Source organism: Globicephala melas, chromosome 10 (assembly GCF_963455315.2).
Source record: "Globicephala melas chromosome 10, mGloMel1.2, whole genome shotgun sequence".
Lineage (NCBI taxonomy): Eukaryota > Metazoa > Chordata > Mammalia > Artiodactyla > Delphinidae > Globicephala > Globicephala melas.
The window spans coordinates 97,168,078-97,185,208 of record NC_083323.1 but is presented as its reverse complement, the minus strand read 5'-3'; the positions used below and the strand labels follow the sequence as shown (position 1 = coordinate 97,185,208).

General features: G+C 49.5%; 1 protein-coding gene across 1 annotated transcript in view; it reads right to left on the bottom strand.

Moving 5' to 3' along the window:
* Positions 1-17,131, bottom strand: part of ANO2 (anoctamin 2) — a 318,066-nt gene that overhangs the window by 89,218 nt on the left and 211,717 nt on the right. Inside the window, exon 16 of the mRNA XM_060305839.1 lies at positions 306-380. Coding sequence (XP_060161822.1) covers positions 306-380 — 75 coding nt within the window. The remainder of the gene's footprint in view (positions 1-305; positions 381-17,131) is intronic.

Below are 17,131 nucleotides of genomic sequence, written 5' to 3'. Positions count from 1 at the left end.
AAACTCCATCTTCAAATATCTGTGGTCAAGGCTGGGAAGACAGAGCCCCCTTCCATGGCCACTGAAGGCCACTGACCCTCCCAGGGCTGAGGTTCTGTCTGAGGGAACCACCTTCCCCGCTTCGGGTAACCAAGAGCAGCAATGGCCTGGCTATCACGGGAGATGCTGTCCCTCTAGAAGGACTGTGGCTTCGTCTTCACTAGTCCCTCACCGTCCCCACAGCATAACAGGCTAACACCCCCAGCATTCACACAGCAGGATCCACACGCACACGTCATGAGCAGGTGTTTCCGCCAGGAAATTACCATGAACAAGATGGAGGCGAAGTTCACCAAGTAACCTGGGAGACGATCTTTCCAGGTCAGCTTGTCTTCATCATCCTGGGGAGAAACAGGGGAACAGTGACCATCAGATGCCACAAATATCAGATATAGAATGTCTCTCAATTTTCCATAAATGTGAATATTATTAATCATTCGTCACTCTGTTTAGGTATTTTTCTAGTCTGTGATGCCTTACCCTACACATCAACAACAGCCCTCCTAATTTTGTGATTTTTAGGTAGCCTGGAAAATCTGTGGTGAAAAGAGGACAATATTTGATTTCAGCCTCATACTGGGCTGAAGTTTTAGTTCAACCACTCATCAGCGGTGCGATCTTCGATGTGTCTCTTAACGTTTCTGACCTTCTATTTCTTCATCTGTAAAGTGGTCACACGCGTGAACCCCATCCTGGCTTATGCACAGGATGGTTTTATCTGTTTCATTTTTATTTTAATGAGAAGCAGGTGAAAACAAGAGACAGATGACAGATACAAATGACCACAGGGCAGCATCCTAAAACAGATCATCATTTAAATCAAACATCAACCATTGACCTTAGATCCTAAGTGTATAAATTACCCACAATTCTTGTTGTTCAAAGAACCTGTATGTATTGTCATCTGTTTCCTCCAGAACAACTGTTCTCCCCTGGTCACAAATGCAGACAGTTCAAGATGCAGGTTAGGCTGATGCCTTGCTGTCAGTCTGGCTGAGAACCAGACTGGATCCAGTCCACAGGCTGCTCTCCTTGGGACCGCCATACCCCTGCCCACATCCTCCTTCAGCACCCCCTAAGGACCCTCCTCTGGTAGGGTGATGCCAACAAGGTATGAGTGGTTAAAACCTCTGCCGATTAATATCCACATAATCTTAGCCCAGGCACCTGATTTATCTGAACTGCAGTTCTTTAAAATTATAATTGATACAGTGTCCTGCTGACACTGTATCAATTCAAGGTTGCTGTGGAGACCATCTGAAGCCACGGTGGGGAGGATGCCAGGAGAATGGCAACGCTCTCCATGCTGGCGAGGTCGGGCCCCCTGCATTTCTGTAGCGCGTCTGAATCTAAGTCAGCAAGTGCGAGTTCCAGGGCCTGCTCGGTTTCTCTCTTCCCTCCTCGCCACGATTTCAGAACACACCTGACCTAGCTCTAGCAACAGCGCCATCTAGTCTTTGAAAGCCTGTGCTGTAAGCGAAGGGCCTTCTTGGCCTCGAGGGCTTCTTTCTAAAAATCTCTGTGTGCCCACTGTGTGCAAACCTTAGGGCCAGGCACAGTGGGGAGACAGAGAACAGTGGACATGGTCCCTGCCCCTGGGGGGCTCCCAGTCTAATGAGATGGTGACACCCACGCACCAAAAAAGCTTGCCAGTTTGGGAATCCAGGTTATCCTGGGAGTGAGCCTGCGGGGGATTTGAGGAAAGGAATGGTGTGTCCTTCTCATGGCGTGTCTGGAGCTGAGCACAGGGTTGAGCAGGCTTAAAGGGGGGTGGAAATGAGTGTTAAGGCTGCAGTCATTCGGTAACGAGCGCTTTCATTTACTCGTGATGTCAACAGGGATGCTCGGCTCCTCCTAGACCCTGATAGGATCAGGTCTCCAGACTCTGTGCCCAACAGACTTTCTATCACACAATGAGAACGAGGTCACTGCAGGTCGTGACCATGCACAGGTGGAACTATAAAAACCTATTACTATTAGGACTGAAGTGAGTCTTCCAAAGGAGGCCAAACATCAAAAGGGACTAGCATGCTTTTCTCTTTTCTTCCAGTATTCATTCTTAGTTTCACTCACATTAGTGGTATTTTCCTTTAAGATTTTGATAAGGAAAACTGAAGATGGGCAGGTAGATGATAACTCCGTAGGGAATATGAAAAGAAGTAGAGGGGTGTGTGGTGGAGCTCGTCCCGAGGCCTCTCTCACTACAATTAAGGTTTGGATGACTCTCTGACTCTTTTCCTGCTCTCTGGCCTGGGGATGAGAGGTTCTGCCTCAAAGATCAGCAAACCAGGTGTGCTCAGAAATACCAGCGGTGTGGAGGGAAGGGGGAAATCCAGTTACCGGTTCTGTGTCACCAGTTCCTCCCCAGTGGGGCTCCCTGAGTGGCGAGCAGGGCAAGGAGAGGTAAAAAAAAAAAAACCTGTGCTTGGCCCGTGAAATGAGAAATGGAAATGGAAAGGGCGAGAAAGCAGTCAGTAAGGATGAGTCCAAGCTCAGAGTGGTCCTCAGGGACGAGACGGACAGTCCTGGAAGAAATGGGGGGAAGGGAAATACGAGCAGACAGCAGGAAACATGGCCCCGGATGAAACGGGCTCAGAAAGAAGTACAATCGCAGAGGATGACTAGTGAACCCAAGGGAGGGGCCCGGCGGCTGAGATGTTGCGGCTAAGGTTCCCGCCAGGTGTCGTCCACCTTCTTCAGGCCAGGGACCAAGCGGGATGAGGTGTCTTCAGACCAGCCTCTACCCCGCAGTGACAACTCTGTCCTGGAGAATGAGTCTTGGTTCTGTTCTACTCAACGAACGTGGTCTGAGTGCCTGGGATGGGCCAGGCTCTGTGCTGGATGCGGAGGACACAGAGGGGAGAAGTCTCTGCCCTGCCCAGGAGCTCCGTTGCCACCCACAAAACATGGAGAAGGATTTCAGAGCTAATCCTCGTAAGGAAGGTGGCATCATTATTTTGCATCAAAATGAGGCATAACTAAAAAGCAACTGAATTCGACGTCCTCTCAAAGCAACTATATACATGTTCTGGTATTTGCTGAAAAATCACTCTCCACCCACGTTTACACCAAAGAGCCCTTTTTTCTAGAAGTGATAGCTTCCAACATACACACAGTTCTCCTACATTCAGACACTTTCCAAACACAAGCGCTGAGAGAACACAGAGATTACGGACTGCCTTCCAAGTTCCCGAAGTTACTAGTAAAGATGACAGTGAGTCAAGTGGCCTTTATGTATAATAACTGGCTCTGGTAACAGAAGCTAATTAGAATCTCCAGTCACTGGCACATGAAAGACGTGCAGATACATGGCAAAATACCATCCAGTTAACTACGCTCTGCGTGCAAGTCACATGACCAGTTTATGAGATGGTGGAAGAAAAGTAGACCTTGGAACCAGAACTTCTGAATTCAACTCTTGGTTCTAATACTTACTAGTCAAGTGACCTTGGGAAATTCCCAGAACCTCCATTTCCTCATCTGTAAAGTAATTATATTCCTTATCTGTAGAATGTATAAATGGTAACATCTATTGCACCAAATTGCTACGCGTTTTATATTAATTAACCAACCCTAATTGGGAGGGGCAAGCCAGTGCACCTGCAAACACAGGTAAGCGAGCACTCTCAGCCCCTCCCTCTCCTTTTAACACAGAGATGATAACACTTGTCCCACCGACGTGGCAGAGGTCACGTGTGGTCCCATGGTTGAACGCCTGGGAGAGAGCTTTGTCAACTCTAAGGCTTCACACAAAATTAAGGTCTCATCAGCTTCACGATCATTTCAGAAGCAGGTGGTTAGGAAGCACTCAGCTAATTCACCATTGTTAAGCCATGAGCCTAGCTGTCGTCCATGCTCGCGTCCTTGTCCCTGGACTACGGCTCCCACTTCTGAGTCTCCAAACAGGAAGCAGCACGACGACACTCACATAAAGCCACACAAGTGGCCTTTTGACAAACTGAATGGCTGGAAATGCAATCCCTGTGAACGCAGTAGATGAGACAACTATTCAAGCAAACCCCTTGGAGGGCAACCTTGAAAAGTGGCCAATCATCCCTGAGTTGGTATTTTTTTCAATTAAGGTATGAATTTACATATAGTAAAGTTCACCTTTATTAGTGTGCCGTTCTGCGAGTTTTGATAAACACGTATGTACTGTCATGTAACCATGACCACAATCAAGATACAGGACCATCACCCCCTCAATACTGCCCGCATGCCTCTCTGTGGTCCATCACCTCCCTTAATCTCCAGCTCCTGGCAAGACCTGTTCTCTGTCCCTTTAGCGTTGCCTTTTCCAAAATGTCACGGAAGTAAATTCACACAGTATGGACCCTTCTGAGTCTCACTTGGTGCACTTAGTGCACTCTTCTCACTTAGTGCACTGCATCTGGGATTCACCCCTGCTGCATTCCCAGAAATGTGTTCCTTCTTATGGCTGAGTACTATTTCACTGTATGGACGTGCCATGTTTCATTTAACCACCCCTGGCTGACAGATGTTTGGATTGCTTCCAGTTGTTGGCAATTAGGAAGAAAGCTGTTGGAAGTATTTCTGTACTGGTTTTGGTGTGAGTATAGGTTTTAGGGAAATACCAAGTAGTGGAAATGCTGAATCATGGGTTGAGTGTATATCTGGTTTATAAGCAACCGCCAGACTGTTTTCCAAAACGGCTGTGCTATTTTTGCATTTTCACCAGGAACATATGAGAATTCCTTCTTCTACTTTCTTTGCTTTAAATAAACTTTTCTATTTTAGGATAGTTTTAGATTTACAGAAAAGCTTCAAAGACGGTACAGGGTATGTGTGTCAGTGTGTGCATATATGTATGTGTGTGTGTGTGTGTGTGTGTGTGTATACACACACACACACTCTGCACCCAGTTTTCCTATTACGTTAGTATGAGTACATTTTTTGCAACCAATGAACCAATTTTGTACATTATTATGAATTAAAGTTCACACTTTATTTGGATTTTCTTAGTTTTCACTTAATATCCCCTTTCTGCTCCAGTCCCATCCAAGAGTCCACATTATATTTAACCACCAAGTCTTCTTAGGCAACTCTAGACTATGACGGCTTCTCAGGCTTTTCTTGTTGTTGATGACCTTGTCATTTTTGAGACGCATTGGTCACGGATTTTGTAGAATTTTCTTCAATATGGGCTTGTCTGAAGTTTTTCCCCTAATTAGACTGAAGTTACGGGTTTGGGACAGGAAGACCACAGAGGTAAAGTATCATTTTCATCTCATCATATCAAAGGAACAGGCTAGAATATGACCTGTCACTCATGATGTTAACCTTGATCGCTTGGTGGAGGTAAGTGTTCGTCAGGTTTCCCTGCTGTAAAGTTACTCTTTGCCCCCCTTCTCACACTTTACTCTTCAGAAGGAAGTCGCTATGTACAGCCCACATTTAAGGGGTAGCGAGTTATAGCCCACCTCCTTGATGGGGTAGTATCTGCAGATTCCCCCAAGCTTTTAATCCAGATTTTTATAACATTTTAGATTTACTTAAAGCAGGGCTGTAGAAAAGAGATGCTCAGTTACACCAATGTTAAACCAATGCAGGCTGCTCTGAACTCAGTAAAGGACAATGAAGACGATAAACGCCTACTGCTCAGGAAGCATCATGCCTGGGACAGAACTGGATTTGGGCTTCAAAGGAAACCAGCCATGGTCCTCTTTCTTTGGGGAAGGCTACAAGGGTCAGGAAGCCAAGCACCATCATCATCACCTGCCTTACCCCCTCCAGCTAATAATCAGAGGGTTGTGAATAGTTAGGCTCTGGTTTCCATTAGAACGTTCAGACATTGAGCCTCTGTTCCTGCAAATATTTGGGGGGCAGTATCAAGGAGAGGGAAAAAGGGTGCATTTGGAAATGAAAGACCAGGGCTTCATCCCTGTCTCTACCTCTTTATTAGCTGGGAAACCTTGGGCATATTATCTAATTTCTCTGTGCCCTCATAATCTCATCTTCAATCAGACAACTGGTAAACCTGCCCTACTGAGCACTCAGTGAGTACACGACATGTGTGATAGTACTGGGAAAACTGTAAGTTCTGTATAACTGTGACTTATTACTACTCCTGTTTCTATGCAGGAAGCATTCACCGAACATCAAAAGTGTACCCTGCATTGTTCTGGCACTAGGCACTGCGGATATGGAGAAGAATAGTTCACATTCTTTGCTCTTAGGGAATGCCCCAATCACTAAAAGAAACTGAGAAAGACAAACACAAATTATGAGATGATATGACACATGTCATGGGAACACAGAGGAGCGAGTAACTACCTGCCTAGAGGGAGAAGGGAAAACTTCAAAGATGAAGAGACATTTTACTTGTGATTAAAGAATAAGAGTTTTCCAGGATGGGGACTTCCCTGGTGGGGCAGTGGTTAAGAATCCGCCTGCCAATGCAGGGACACAGGTTCAAGCCCTGGTCCGGGAAGATCTCACACGCCGCGGAGCAACTAAGCCCGTGCGCCACAACTACTGAGCCTGCGCTCTAGAGCCCGCGAGCCACAACTACTGAAGCCCGTGCATAGAGTCCGTGCTCCGCAGCAAGAGAAACCACTGCAATGAGAAACCCATGCATCACAACGAAGAGTAGCCCCTGCTCGCCACAACTGGAGAAAGCCCACGCACAGCAATGAAGACCCAATGCAGCCAAAAATAATTAAAAAAAAAAAAAAGTTTTCCAGGATGAAAAGAGAGATGAAGGTATTCCAGAGAAAGTGCCAGGTGCGAAAGCTCTGAGCTGTCATAACGCATCGTAACACACAGCACTATCCAGTGGGCCAGGGTAACGGGGGGTAGAGTGTAGACAGCAGCAGAGTTTAGGCAGGGGAGAAGGTTAGCTCACTGACCTTCCTGTCTCACCTCCTCTCCTGCTGACAGCCAGTCTCTCCACCTTTCCTTCGGATCTCATACTTTGCTCAAGGATTTCACTCCTTCTTACCTTGAACCACCCTTTAGCGTGCATCTTGAGACATCAGAACAAATTTCCGGGCTCCACCCTCAGAGATCCCGATCCAGTAGATCTGGAGCGGGCCTGAGAATCTGCATTTCTAACAAGTTTCCAGGCAATGCTGGTGCTGGTGATACTGCTGATCAGGGGATCAGACTGTGGTAACCACACTCTTAAACCATCTCCTGCCCGCTGGGCATTGCCATGCAGCCTATAAGCACACAAACAGTAAGAGCTACCACTTTAAATTGCTTATGACATGACTGACCATCAGCTACGTGTCTGAGACATCTCTCATTTAATTCTTGCAACAGCCCTTGAAGTTATATTGTCCCCATTCTATAGCCAGCGGACGTGAGCTCCGGAAGGTTAAGGAACTTGGCCACAAGCTAATGAGTTGCAGCTCTGGAGTCTAGCGTGTCTGAGTCCATGCTTGCATTCACCAGCCTCCTATGTGAGGCTGCCTCTTCAGGGCTCTGCCAGCGAAAAAAATAAGTGGACCAAAGAGTAGCCACAACATAGGAAGGAAACTAGAAGAGTATTGCCACCAAAGCCTGGGGAGGGAAGGTTCAGGAAGTGGACGCACGTTTTCTTAACACATCAAGTGAGTTAAGACCGTGAAGCGCCCATTAGAATTTGCCATGAAGGTCATCTGTGACCTGTGAGAAGGTTTCAGAGGAATATGGGGGCAAAAACAACGACGGGAAAGTGGATGGAAGGGGAGGAGAGAGGGAGCTGCCGTAATCTACTTTCTTAAGAAGTTTTGGGAACAAAGGGTTGAGCTGAGTTCAGTACTAGCACACCCTGTCGCCATACCCTCTTCCTGGCTACAATACTGGCTTTACTGACCACCCACGTGTTGAGGATCACAGATCTTTATCTCCAGCTCAGAGCTCTCAGCAGAGCTCCCAACTCCTCTGTCCAACTGCTTAGTGGACATCTTCAGTGGGATGTCCCAAGCTCAAAATGTCCCCAAAGAATGAATCAACTCACCCCTTAAACCTCCCTCGTCTCCTTTTATATTCCCTAACTCAGTGAACTGAACCTGTGAGCAGACAAAGCCAGAAACTGGGGCATTCACTTGGGCTACTGTCTCCCACACACTCAACTCAACCAGCCTCAAGTCCTACAGAGTCTGTCCCCTTCAACAACGCACCCGCCGTCTGCCATGCCTCTCCTCTCTACCGCCAGTGCCGATGCCATAGGTCAGGCCCTGCACATCTCCAGCCTCATGACCCTCTATAAATTTTTCTGTAACTGTTGATTTTCTTGTTCCCTCACGGACTGTCGGCTCCAGGAGAGCAGAGGACAGGTTTTCTTCATCTCCATATACCTAGCACTTAAGCACAGTGGCAGGTACACAGTGTAAGCTCAATAAATGTGCCATCAATGTGTCTCCTATCAGTTCATGAGCCTCAACTCTGAAAGCAATCTTGGGGACAGTTAACCAGCCTCGCCTGGGTCCCTCTCTGTGCCAGGTGGCAAGCAGGGCATGGCCTGGACACTATTAGAATTCCTGAGGCCAATGGGAGGTGGGAATCTGATGGTTCCTCATCCCTGTCTTCTGGGACACTTCGTCTGCCTTGATTTCCTAAGACAAGGGGTCCAACCATTACAGCAGATGGAGGTCTCCTATCAACCTGGAAATAAGTGAAGCCAAACCCTGTTCTGGTCAAGGGGAAAAAACATGGAGAACTGGGGACGGGAAGGGTGGGCAGTGATGGGGTCTGGGTGGAGAACTAAAGAAAAGTCTTGATCCGGGTTCAACTGTGTCTGAGTAAGGGTCAAATTGCAGTTGCTTGTTCCAGTGTCATTATCAAGGATATAAGCTCTCAAGGTTGATTAACCACCACTCCCGAGTTTCTGTGCCGGCTGCCTCCATGATGGGTCAACTTGGGCCTGGCTGGTTGGAGGAGACAAAAATACATGGAAGATGTGGAGGACGGTGGATCGAGAAGCGGTGAAACACTCGGAAGAATGGGATGATGGGAAGAAGTGCAAGGTACTTTTCCACTGGAGGGTCCTTGGGACACTGTCAGAGACGAGAATCCAGGAAGACCCAGGGACTCCTGGGCTCTGGGAGCAGGTGAGGGGTCACTGCGTGGTCTGCTGTGTGGCTGCAGGTCTCAGGGTTAATGAACTTCATGCATTTTCATTTCTCAGGCCCACTGAGAGCATCCTTTTGTGTGGGGGACCCCTCAGCACAGTTTCAGAGGAGGATTAATAATTGAGGCAGCCAAGGTCATAGATTCAGCCACTCCCAGGATGGCAGGTGTTAGAGGGCGGAGATGGAATTCAGGCCACTTCCACTAAATAAAAGCTATAAACTGGTAGGAGTTATGCTGTAAATTTCTGGAGCCCACCAGACATATGTTAAATAAAACAAAGAAGAAAAAGATAGTGAGGTTCAGGGCTGGGGCCAGCCATCTGTGAAATGGGACCATAAAATTGCATTTGTACAAAAAAAAATTCTTTGCTCATTTATTGGCTTTCTCTCCTTCTCCTCATTCCCTTTTTCTTCCTCCTCGCTAGAGCTGGGCATCCCATCAACCTGGTTAGAAGAGCCAGTGGTGCCCCAGGAGCCTCTCAGTGTCTAGACTGGAGGCAGCCGCCTAGGTTGGATTCCCAGCTTTTGAGCTTATTGATTCTGTGACCTCAGGCATAGTGCCAACTTCTCTGCATCTCAATTTCCTCATCCCTAGAAAAGAGATCAAAAAGAGTACCCACCATACAAGATTGCTGCCGTGAAGATGAAATGAGGTGACACGTGGCAATGTGCCTAAAACTGTGCCTGGCACAGGTACCTGGCGGCTACACACAAGCGTAGGTAACCCAACGCTTGTTACCTAATGTCACCATCACCATCATTATTGTTTCATCCACCACGGGCCCTGGCCCTAAGCGGGACACATTAAGTGAAGTTTCCTTGTCAAAGTGACGTGGAAATCCCAAGTTCAACTTGGGCAATGCTTCCTATGGCACAGATCCTGTTCCGAAGCCACATAACTGTCCTGTGTGACCTGGTCCCACTCTGCCCTCAGACACAGCTGTTCAATGCTCCCTCTGCTGGCTGAGTCTTCAAGACCCCTCACAAACAGCATCTACTCTAGAAACAGAGATCCCACCAACTTCACCACCTTCTCTCTCTCTCCTAAAATAGCTCCTCCTCCAGAAGTCTTCATGGCCTGATCACAAAAGTGAGGCCAGCATTGGACCGCACATCCCTCCCCTTCACTGACCCTGGGCCCCCCTGCAACTCCTGTCACCATGATATCAGTCCCCAGCATGGCGTTGGTCCTCACAGCCCAAGCACACACAGCCTCTTGGGCTGAGAACCTCCAGGTCCCACCCCTCAGCCCTGTGGGCTTACCTGACCCCCAGAGTCATCTAGAGATAGAGACAGACTTTTGGGAAGGGCCTCAACCTAGGAAGGCAATCCTGGCAAAGGAGTACAAGGCAGTCACGTGGCACGGCACCAAAGGCTACAGGCATGGATGAAGCCCAGGGCAGAACGCAGTGTAATTTGTGGCTCAGATGGAAAACATTCTTTATTCCTCCCACGGCTGGTATTTCAGCAGACACAGACACACAGACTCTGGTTCCCTCCCTCCCCTCCTGAGGTCCAGCCTGCTTACTCTGCGCTCCCTCTGCCCTCCCAGACGGCTTGCTGTTTCCCTTCTTCTGTTTCCCAGCAGGCAGCCTTGGCCTTCCTAGGTTCCAGTACTAGGCTGGGCGTCTCTCCCTCCCTTACCCCAATCCCAATTGTCCTATCGGGTGCCCAGCCTGGATTCGGAGACTGCAGACACCCCCTCGCCACTCACTCTCTGAAGGGGACCCCCTTTCATATTGTGGTAGTGGAAAAACGGGCCTCAGACAGGCTGCCTCTAACAACGTATGAGAGCGCAGGGCAGCCAAGTCATTGCCCCTCTCCAGACCTCCTTGCCTGTGAAAGGAGGAGGCTGGGCCAAAGCCATCATCACCCTCTGCGAGTACCATATGCCTGAAGCCTTAACCTATGACCTTATCTAGAACATCACACAAAGACCGAAGCCAAATGACCATGGACTCAGGGGGTGGAATACATCTAACCCCAATGCCGCAGCCTCCGAGGCTCTGACATGATCTGGACTCTGGCCCCTCTCGAGCCTCATTTCCGACCATTCAATCCCTTCTTACTCCATTCCAGCCACACCGGCTTCCTTCTTGTTCCTGTTCACTGAACATGACAAGCTCAAGACCTTGATAAGATTTCTCCTCTTCCACCTCTTTACCCAGCTGGGTCCTCTGCTCCGTTCTCAAATTCTAGCATCGCCCCTCCAATGAGGTCTTTCCCGAGGCCCCTGCCCATCCCCTGGCCCTTATTATTCTCTCTCACCACTATCACTATCTGAAGTTATCTCATGTATTTATTTATCTTCTCTCCGCCTCCTTTAGGGAAACAGAAGCTCCATGAGGACAGGGAACCTCTGTGTGTAGCTCCCCACTGGACCTCCAGTGCTGAGATCAGCCTGGCTCGTGGAATGCGTTTGCAGGTGTGGCTCAGTGGGTGAGTACTGACTTGGAAGCAACAGCCTAGCTCATCTAGGTGCAGTGTTTAGTCTCTGGTGGGTCAAATCTAGTTTCACACAGGAAGAGCCCACAAAACAAATTTGTGCCCCTGCTTTGGGTTACGATGCACTAGTGCCAAAACCTAAGGAGAAAATGCAGGTAGTTCATGGTAGCCTTTCCCCACTTTAAGTCCTATTCACAACAGCCAAGACATGGAAACAACCTAAATGTCCATCAACAGATGAATGGATAAAGAAGATGTGGTACATGTATACAATGGAATATTACTCGGCCATAAAAAAGAACAAAATAATGTCGTTTGCAGCCATATGGATACAACTAGAGATTACCAAACTAAGTAAGTCAGAAAGAGAAAGAGAAATACCACATGATATCACTTATCTGTGGAATCTAAAATATGACACAAATGAACCTATCTATGAAACAGAAACAGAATCAGGGACAGAGAACAGACTGGTGGTTGCCAAGGGGGAGGGGTGGGGGGGTAGAAAGGGATGGATTGGGAGTTTGGGATTAGCAGATGCAAACTAGTATATACAGGATGGATAAACAACAAGGTCCTACTGTAGAGCACAGGGAACTATATCCAATCTCCTGGGATAAACCATAATGGAAGAGAATATTTTTTAAAAAGAATGCATATATATGTACACCTGAGTCACTTTGTAGCACATACGGCAGTAATTAACTGAGTCACTTTGCTGTACAGCAGTAATTAACATAACATGGTAATTCAACTATACTTCAATAAAAAATAAATTTAAAAAGATAGTCAAGTACACGTCCCACGGGCATGTGCCGATAAGGACAGCATTTTGCAAGCAAAACGATACAGGGAAGAGTATCAGTCTGAGTGGTACTCAGCTGTGCTCCGACCCACCCCCTGCCTCTAGGCAAGGAGGGCATTGCCATCCCGGGCTCGCTATGAAGACCCGTGACAGAGACCCTTCCGTCACTGAGCTCCTTCTGGCGTGTCTTGTCCTTTCAGGTCACACACTATTTCTCAGTCTCACCAACAAGCCTCCAGCTTCCATGTGGGGCCTTCTCCTTACGTTCTAGCCCATGGAATGGAAAACTGACCTGTAGAACGTTTGTTTACAAATTTGAAGTTGTTCATGAAATCCCCCCTTTTTCTTGCTCTCTTCAGGCGCAATACTTGTAATTCCAATTTTTTTCCTACTAAACAGATATGGAAGGAAATCCACGGCCCTGCATCCCTCTCTGCGTCTATTCCCTCTGTACCACAGTGATGCTCTAAGCGGGTAGCCACACCTTACCGTGCTGGGGGGCCTGGGGAAGAAGCAGGCCGTGAGCCCTGGAGGACAGAAAGAAGAGAGCTGGTGGCCCAGCCCCCAGCAGAGGCTCAGACCACAAAGAGGACAGGCTGCCGCTGTGCAAGGGGGAGGTTTTGGAACAGGACGTCCAGGGCAATGTCACCGGTTCCCACATTGGCAGCTCGTCAGCATCACTTAGGGGACTTCTCAAAATACTCTGATTCCTGGCCCGGCCCCACATCTACTAAATCAGAATCTTGGGGGTGACAGAATCTGTTTTTGAAAATGCTTTATGGGTGATGCTACAGCTCAGCCCAATTAGGGAAATCCTGTTCTTGGAGACTCGCCCCCTCCCCTGCTGTGCTTGCTCCAGGGCCCGTATTCCTGTGGCTTGTCCCTCTGTGAACAGATTCTTCAAGAGGAGCTCACAGGGTAGAAACAAGCCTGGAGACAATCCCTCATGTGCCGCGTGGGCACAGAATTCCTCACATCGGCGGCATTGCCGGCCCCCATCCACGCCCCTCTCCCACCCCCATCCGCAAGCCGGTTGTGGGGCTAGAGCGGCGCTGATCACGCTCGAGTCCAGGGGAAACCTTCAGGCCTGCTGTGCTGTCCCGGTAGCTCAAGGAGTCAGAAGGCAAGAACTGAGGGCAGGAGCATTGCCTGGTCACCGTCCACGCTTGGGGCCAACAGCCAAGGCGCACTTCGATTATCAAACCAGTCGTTTGACCTGTCACACAAGCCGGGACAGCATCTCATTACCTCACTTAATTTATGCAGCTACCTTACATATCGTGCATTTACTGGGCTTTAAAATTCCCCACTATGCACAAAGCACCTTACAGGGTCCCTGTTAAGAGATGCTCACCGCCCTCCACTCAAAGCGGACGTGTGAAAAAAATGACATCAAGGGCTTCCCTGGTGGTGCGGTGGTTGAGAGTCCGCCTGCCGATGCAGGGGACGCGGGTTCGTGCCCCGGTCCGGGAGGATCCCACCTGCCGCGGAGCGGCTGGGGCCATGAGCCGTGGCCGCTGAGCCTGCGTGTCCGGAGCCTGTGCTCCACAACAGGAGAGGCCACAACAGTGAGAGGCCCGCGTACCACAAAAAAAAAAAAAAAAAGATTATTATGCCCTTGGAAGATTTCACCTGCAAAGGAATAAATCACGAACCTCGCCAATATCCATGTGTTTTGGCCAGAAGAGTAAGGACGCTTTGTCCCTTGTTCTGTTACAACATCCATCAGTTCTGGCCTCCGCCATGGTCAGACCTGTCACTGTGATACCACGGGTAGGCGGTTAGACGATACACAACTGAAACAGTGTTTGTTTTTCACTAGGACTGCATAGGAAACACATTTTCAGCAACTTGCAGCAACAGTTAACTGGCAAGAAGACACTGTCATTAACTCTCCTCAGGGTGTTTGGTGATGCTGAATGCCGCCAGCAGGCAACGTCTGGTTTTGGTTTGGTTTCAGATTTTGTTAACTGACAGAGAAGAGTGGTTCGTTGCTCTTCCTCTTCATTAAAAAGAAGGGCTGGGACAAACGGAAGGGGACCCCAACAAGGAAAACCGGGTAAGACGTGCAGAAGCACTTCCTGGATCTTCCTCAAACCTGGGGTTCCCCGGTCAAGGGAGGAGGCCTCCACCATCCTTCAGAAGAAGAGTCATCTCCAAAGCACTTCCTGGAGACACAGCCAGAGCCATCGTAACTTACATACACCGTTCACTAACCCGTTCTGAAACTAATAAGTGAAATAATCCCTGAAAGGGGTCGTTCGTTCCCCGCACACTGTAGGTGAGGCGAGATCCTGCCCCAGCCACGCATGCCTTTTCTTGGGGTCCAGGGCTCTCCTTGGCCAGGAATCAGCTCTGTCCTGCCAGGCTGAGGACACCCTGGCCAGAGCCAGGACAGTGACAGAGTCCGTCCTCAGCACGGTCAGCTTCAGCTGGGTTCAACAGCTCCAGGCACAGAGAGGGAAGTGTGGCCAAAGAGAGGAAGAAAAATCCAGAAAGGGGAGGATGTGGGGAAGGATGGATGCTCTGTGGCTGGATGTGCAGGTGGTCCCTGCTTTGTCTCCCCCTCGGTCATGGTCGCCCCCTGGGGCCCGGGGCGAGGCTGTGCACAGAGGAGGCTACTGAACGGGCTCAGGGCGTGCAGGCCACGGCCTGGGAGGGCGGATCCGGGCTCCACGAACCCAACTCGGGCCCCAGCCTGGGAGGGCGGATCCGGCCTCCACGAACCCAACTCGGGCCCCAGCGGCTGCTGCGTGTGACTACCTACCCCGCTGCGGGGCGAGAAAGGGAAGGACAGCAGAACCCCCCACCGATGCACCTCCCAGAACTCATCCTGTCCCCTCTCCACACACAGACTTTGTCATCATCCCCCTCTAGCCCTCTGTTCAGCTGAGCTCTGAGGATTTATTCTTGACCCTCAAAAGGGGTTATGATATATTAACAGGCTGGTGAGGTCAAGCTTCTCAGATGTCACTGGTGTGGTGGCCCTACCTGCCCAGGTAACTGAGAAGGGGCCCTGGCAAGTCCTGTTACGATAATTTTATAAACATCTACTGTGTTCCAGGGACTGTGCTATGGCCTTTGTGCTCCAGGACTGTCAGTGCTGTGACAGAGACAGATGGGTAGACAGTCACAGTGCAGTGGAGCAGTTGCTAGGATGTGGCCATGCCCAGGATGCTGTGGGAGCCTGGTGGAGAAGCTCCCAACTGCTGCATCTTTGTACAAGATTCAGGAAAATGCATGTGTGAGTGCTTATGTGTAAGTGTGTACACACACGCACCATCATGCTTGGTGCTCTGGGCGTGCCCCAGAACAATGACTCTACCTAGCTGGGGTAGTGGTCCAAGACTGGTAGTTCTACCCATCTCCTCGTCCATCCACCCCCTCATCCATCCATCCATCCATCCACCCCCTCGTCCATCCACCCCCTCATCCACCCCCTCATCCATCCACCCCCTCATCCATCCATCCATCCATCCACCCCCTCGTCCATCCACCCCCTCATCCATCCACCCCCTCATCCATCCACCCATCCATCCATCCATCCTTTACTGTGTGCTTACTAAGTTACAGGTACTTTGCAGGATTCTTTATGTATCTGATCTCATTCATTCCTCCCAATAACTTTATGAGATAGGAATTATTAGTGCTATTTTATACCCAAAGAAATTAGGATCCAAGAAGGTTAGTTACTTGACGGGGGTTACACTAGTGCCCTAGTATACAGCTGAGCTGGGATTTTAATCCAGATCTGAATAATTCCAACCTAATGGGTTTTTTTTTAGCTCTTCTGCATTCCCCATACTGTGTTTCAGAAAATTGTATTTTTCAGGTATCTGCAGATGTTCCACACGGACAAACTTTCTTTTTTAGGATTGTAATGGCCAAGACATACCAGAGGCTCGGAGAAGTCCTATAGTACCTTTGTTTAATCCAGCATTCACAGATTCCACTGGTCATGGAACTTCTTTGGTAACAAACTAGCCAGTTCCAAGGTAGTTTGAGAAAAGTTGCTTGACCCCCTTACCTGACCTAGGCTCCTGACCTAGGACTCCTGCCCCCAGCAAGGTATTTTTTCCTTCTGCCAACAAAGAATGGCCTGACCTTCAGCCAATGAACAATCCATCCCCTTGCAGCTCTGTGATGCTCTCCTTCCACAGACCCTTCACCTCTGTCCTCTCCCCGCACATCTGTATGAGGGTAAAGGGCCCAGGAGACTGTGCAGAAGTGACAGGTTTGGTCTGCAAGTCAGCGCTGCACGTCCACTGGAACCTTCTCATCCCACCTCCCGGCTCGGAGTCGTAAGCGGTTACTGGCCCAGGATGAGAACCATCTTCCTGGTGGTGCTCACCTTACTCCCCACCGCAGACTCCTCTGCGGGGCTGTCCAGACAACAGCCTCGCTTTCTACACTCGGTCTCTCCATTCCCAGCTTCAGCTTCGGGAGAGGAGTTATCTGGACTTATCTCGCAAGTTTCTCTTTCCATCCTTCTCACAGTTCTCTCTCTCTGAAAAAAGAGACAAGACAGGCAGGACCAACGTAGGCATGAGCACCCCAGGCTCAGAAGGGATTCTGCTTGCCGCCCCATAGAGACAGGGCGCTGCCTCTCCCCACCCAGAGCCAGGAACCAGGGCCCAAGGGTGACACGGTGACGTGTCGGCCTGGGGGAACCTCCCTCCCCCATCCTGCGGTTGGCCCACGTTCCCACCCCCCGCCTCCCCCTGAGAGTCAGCGCACATCATCTCCTCGGGCTCCAGGCCCTGAC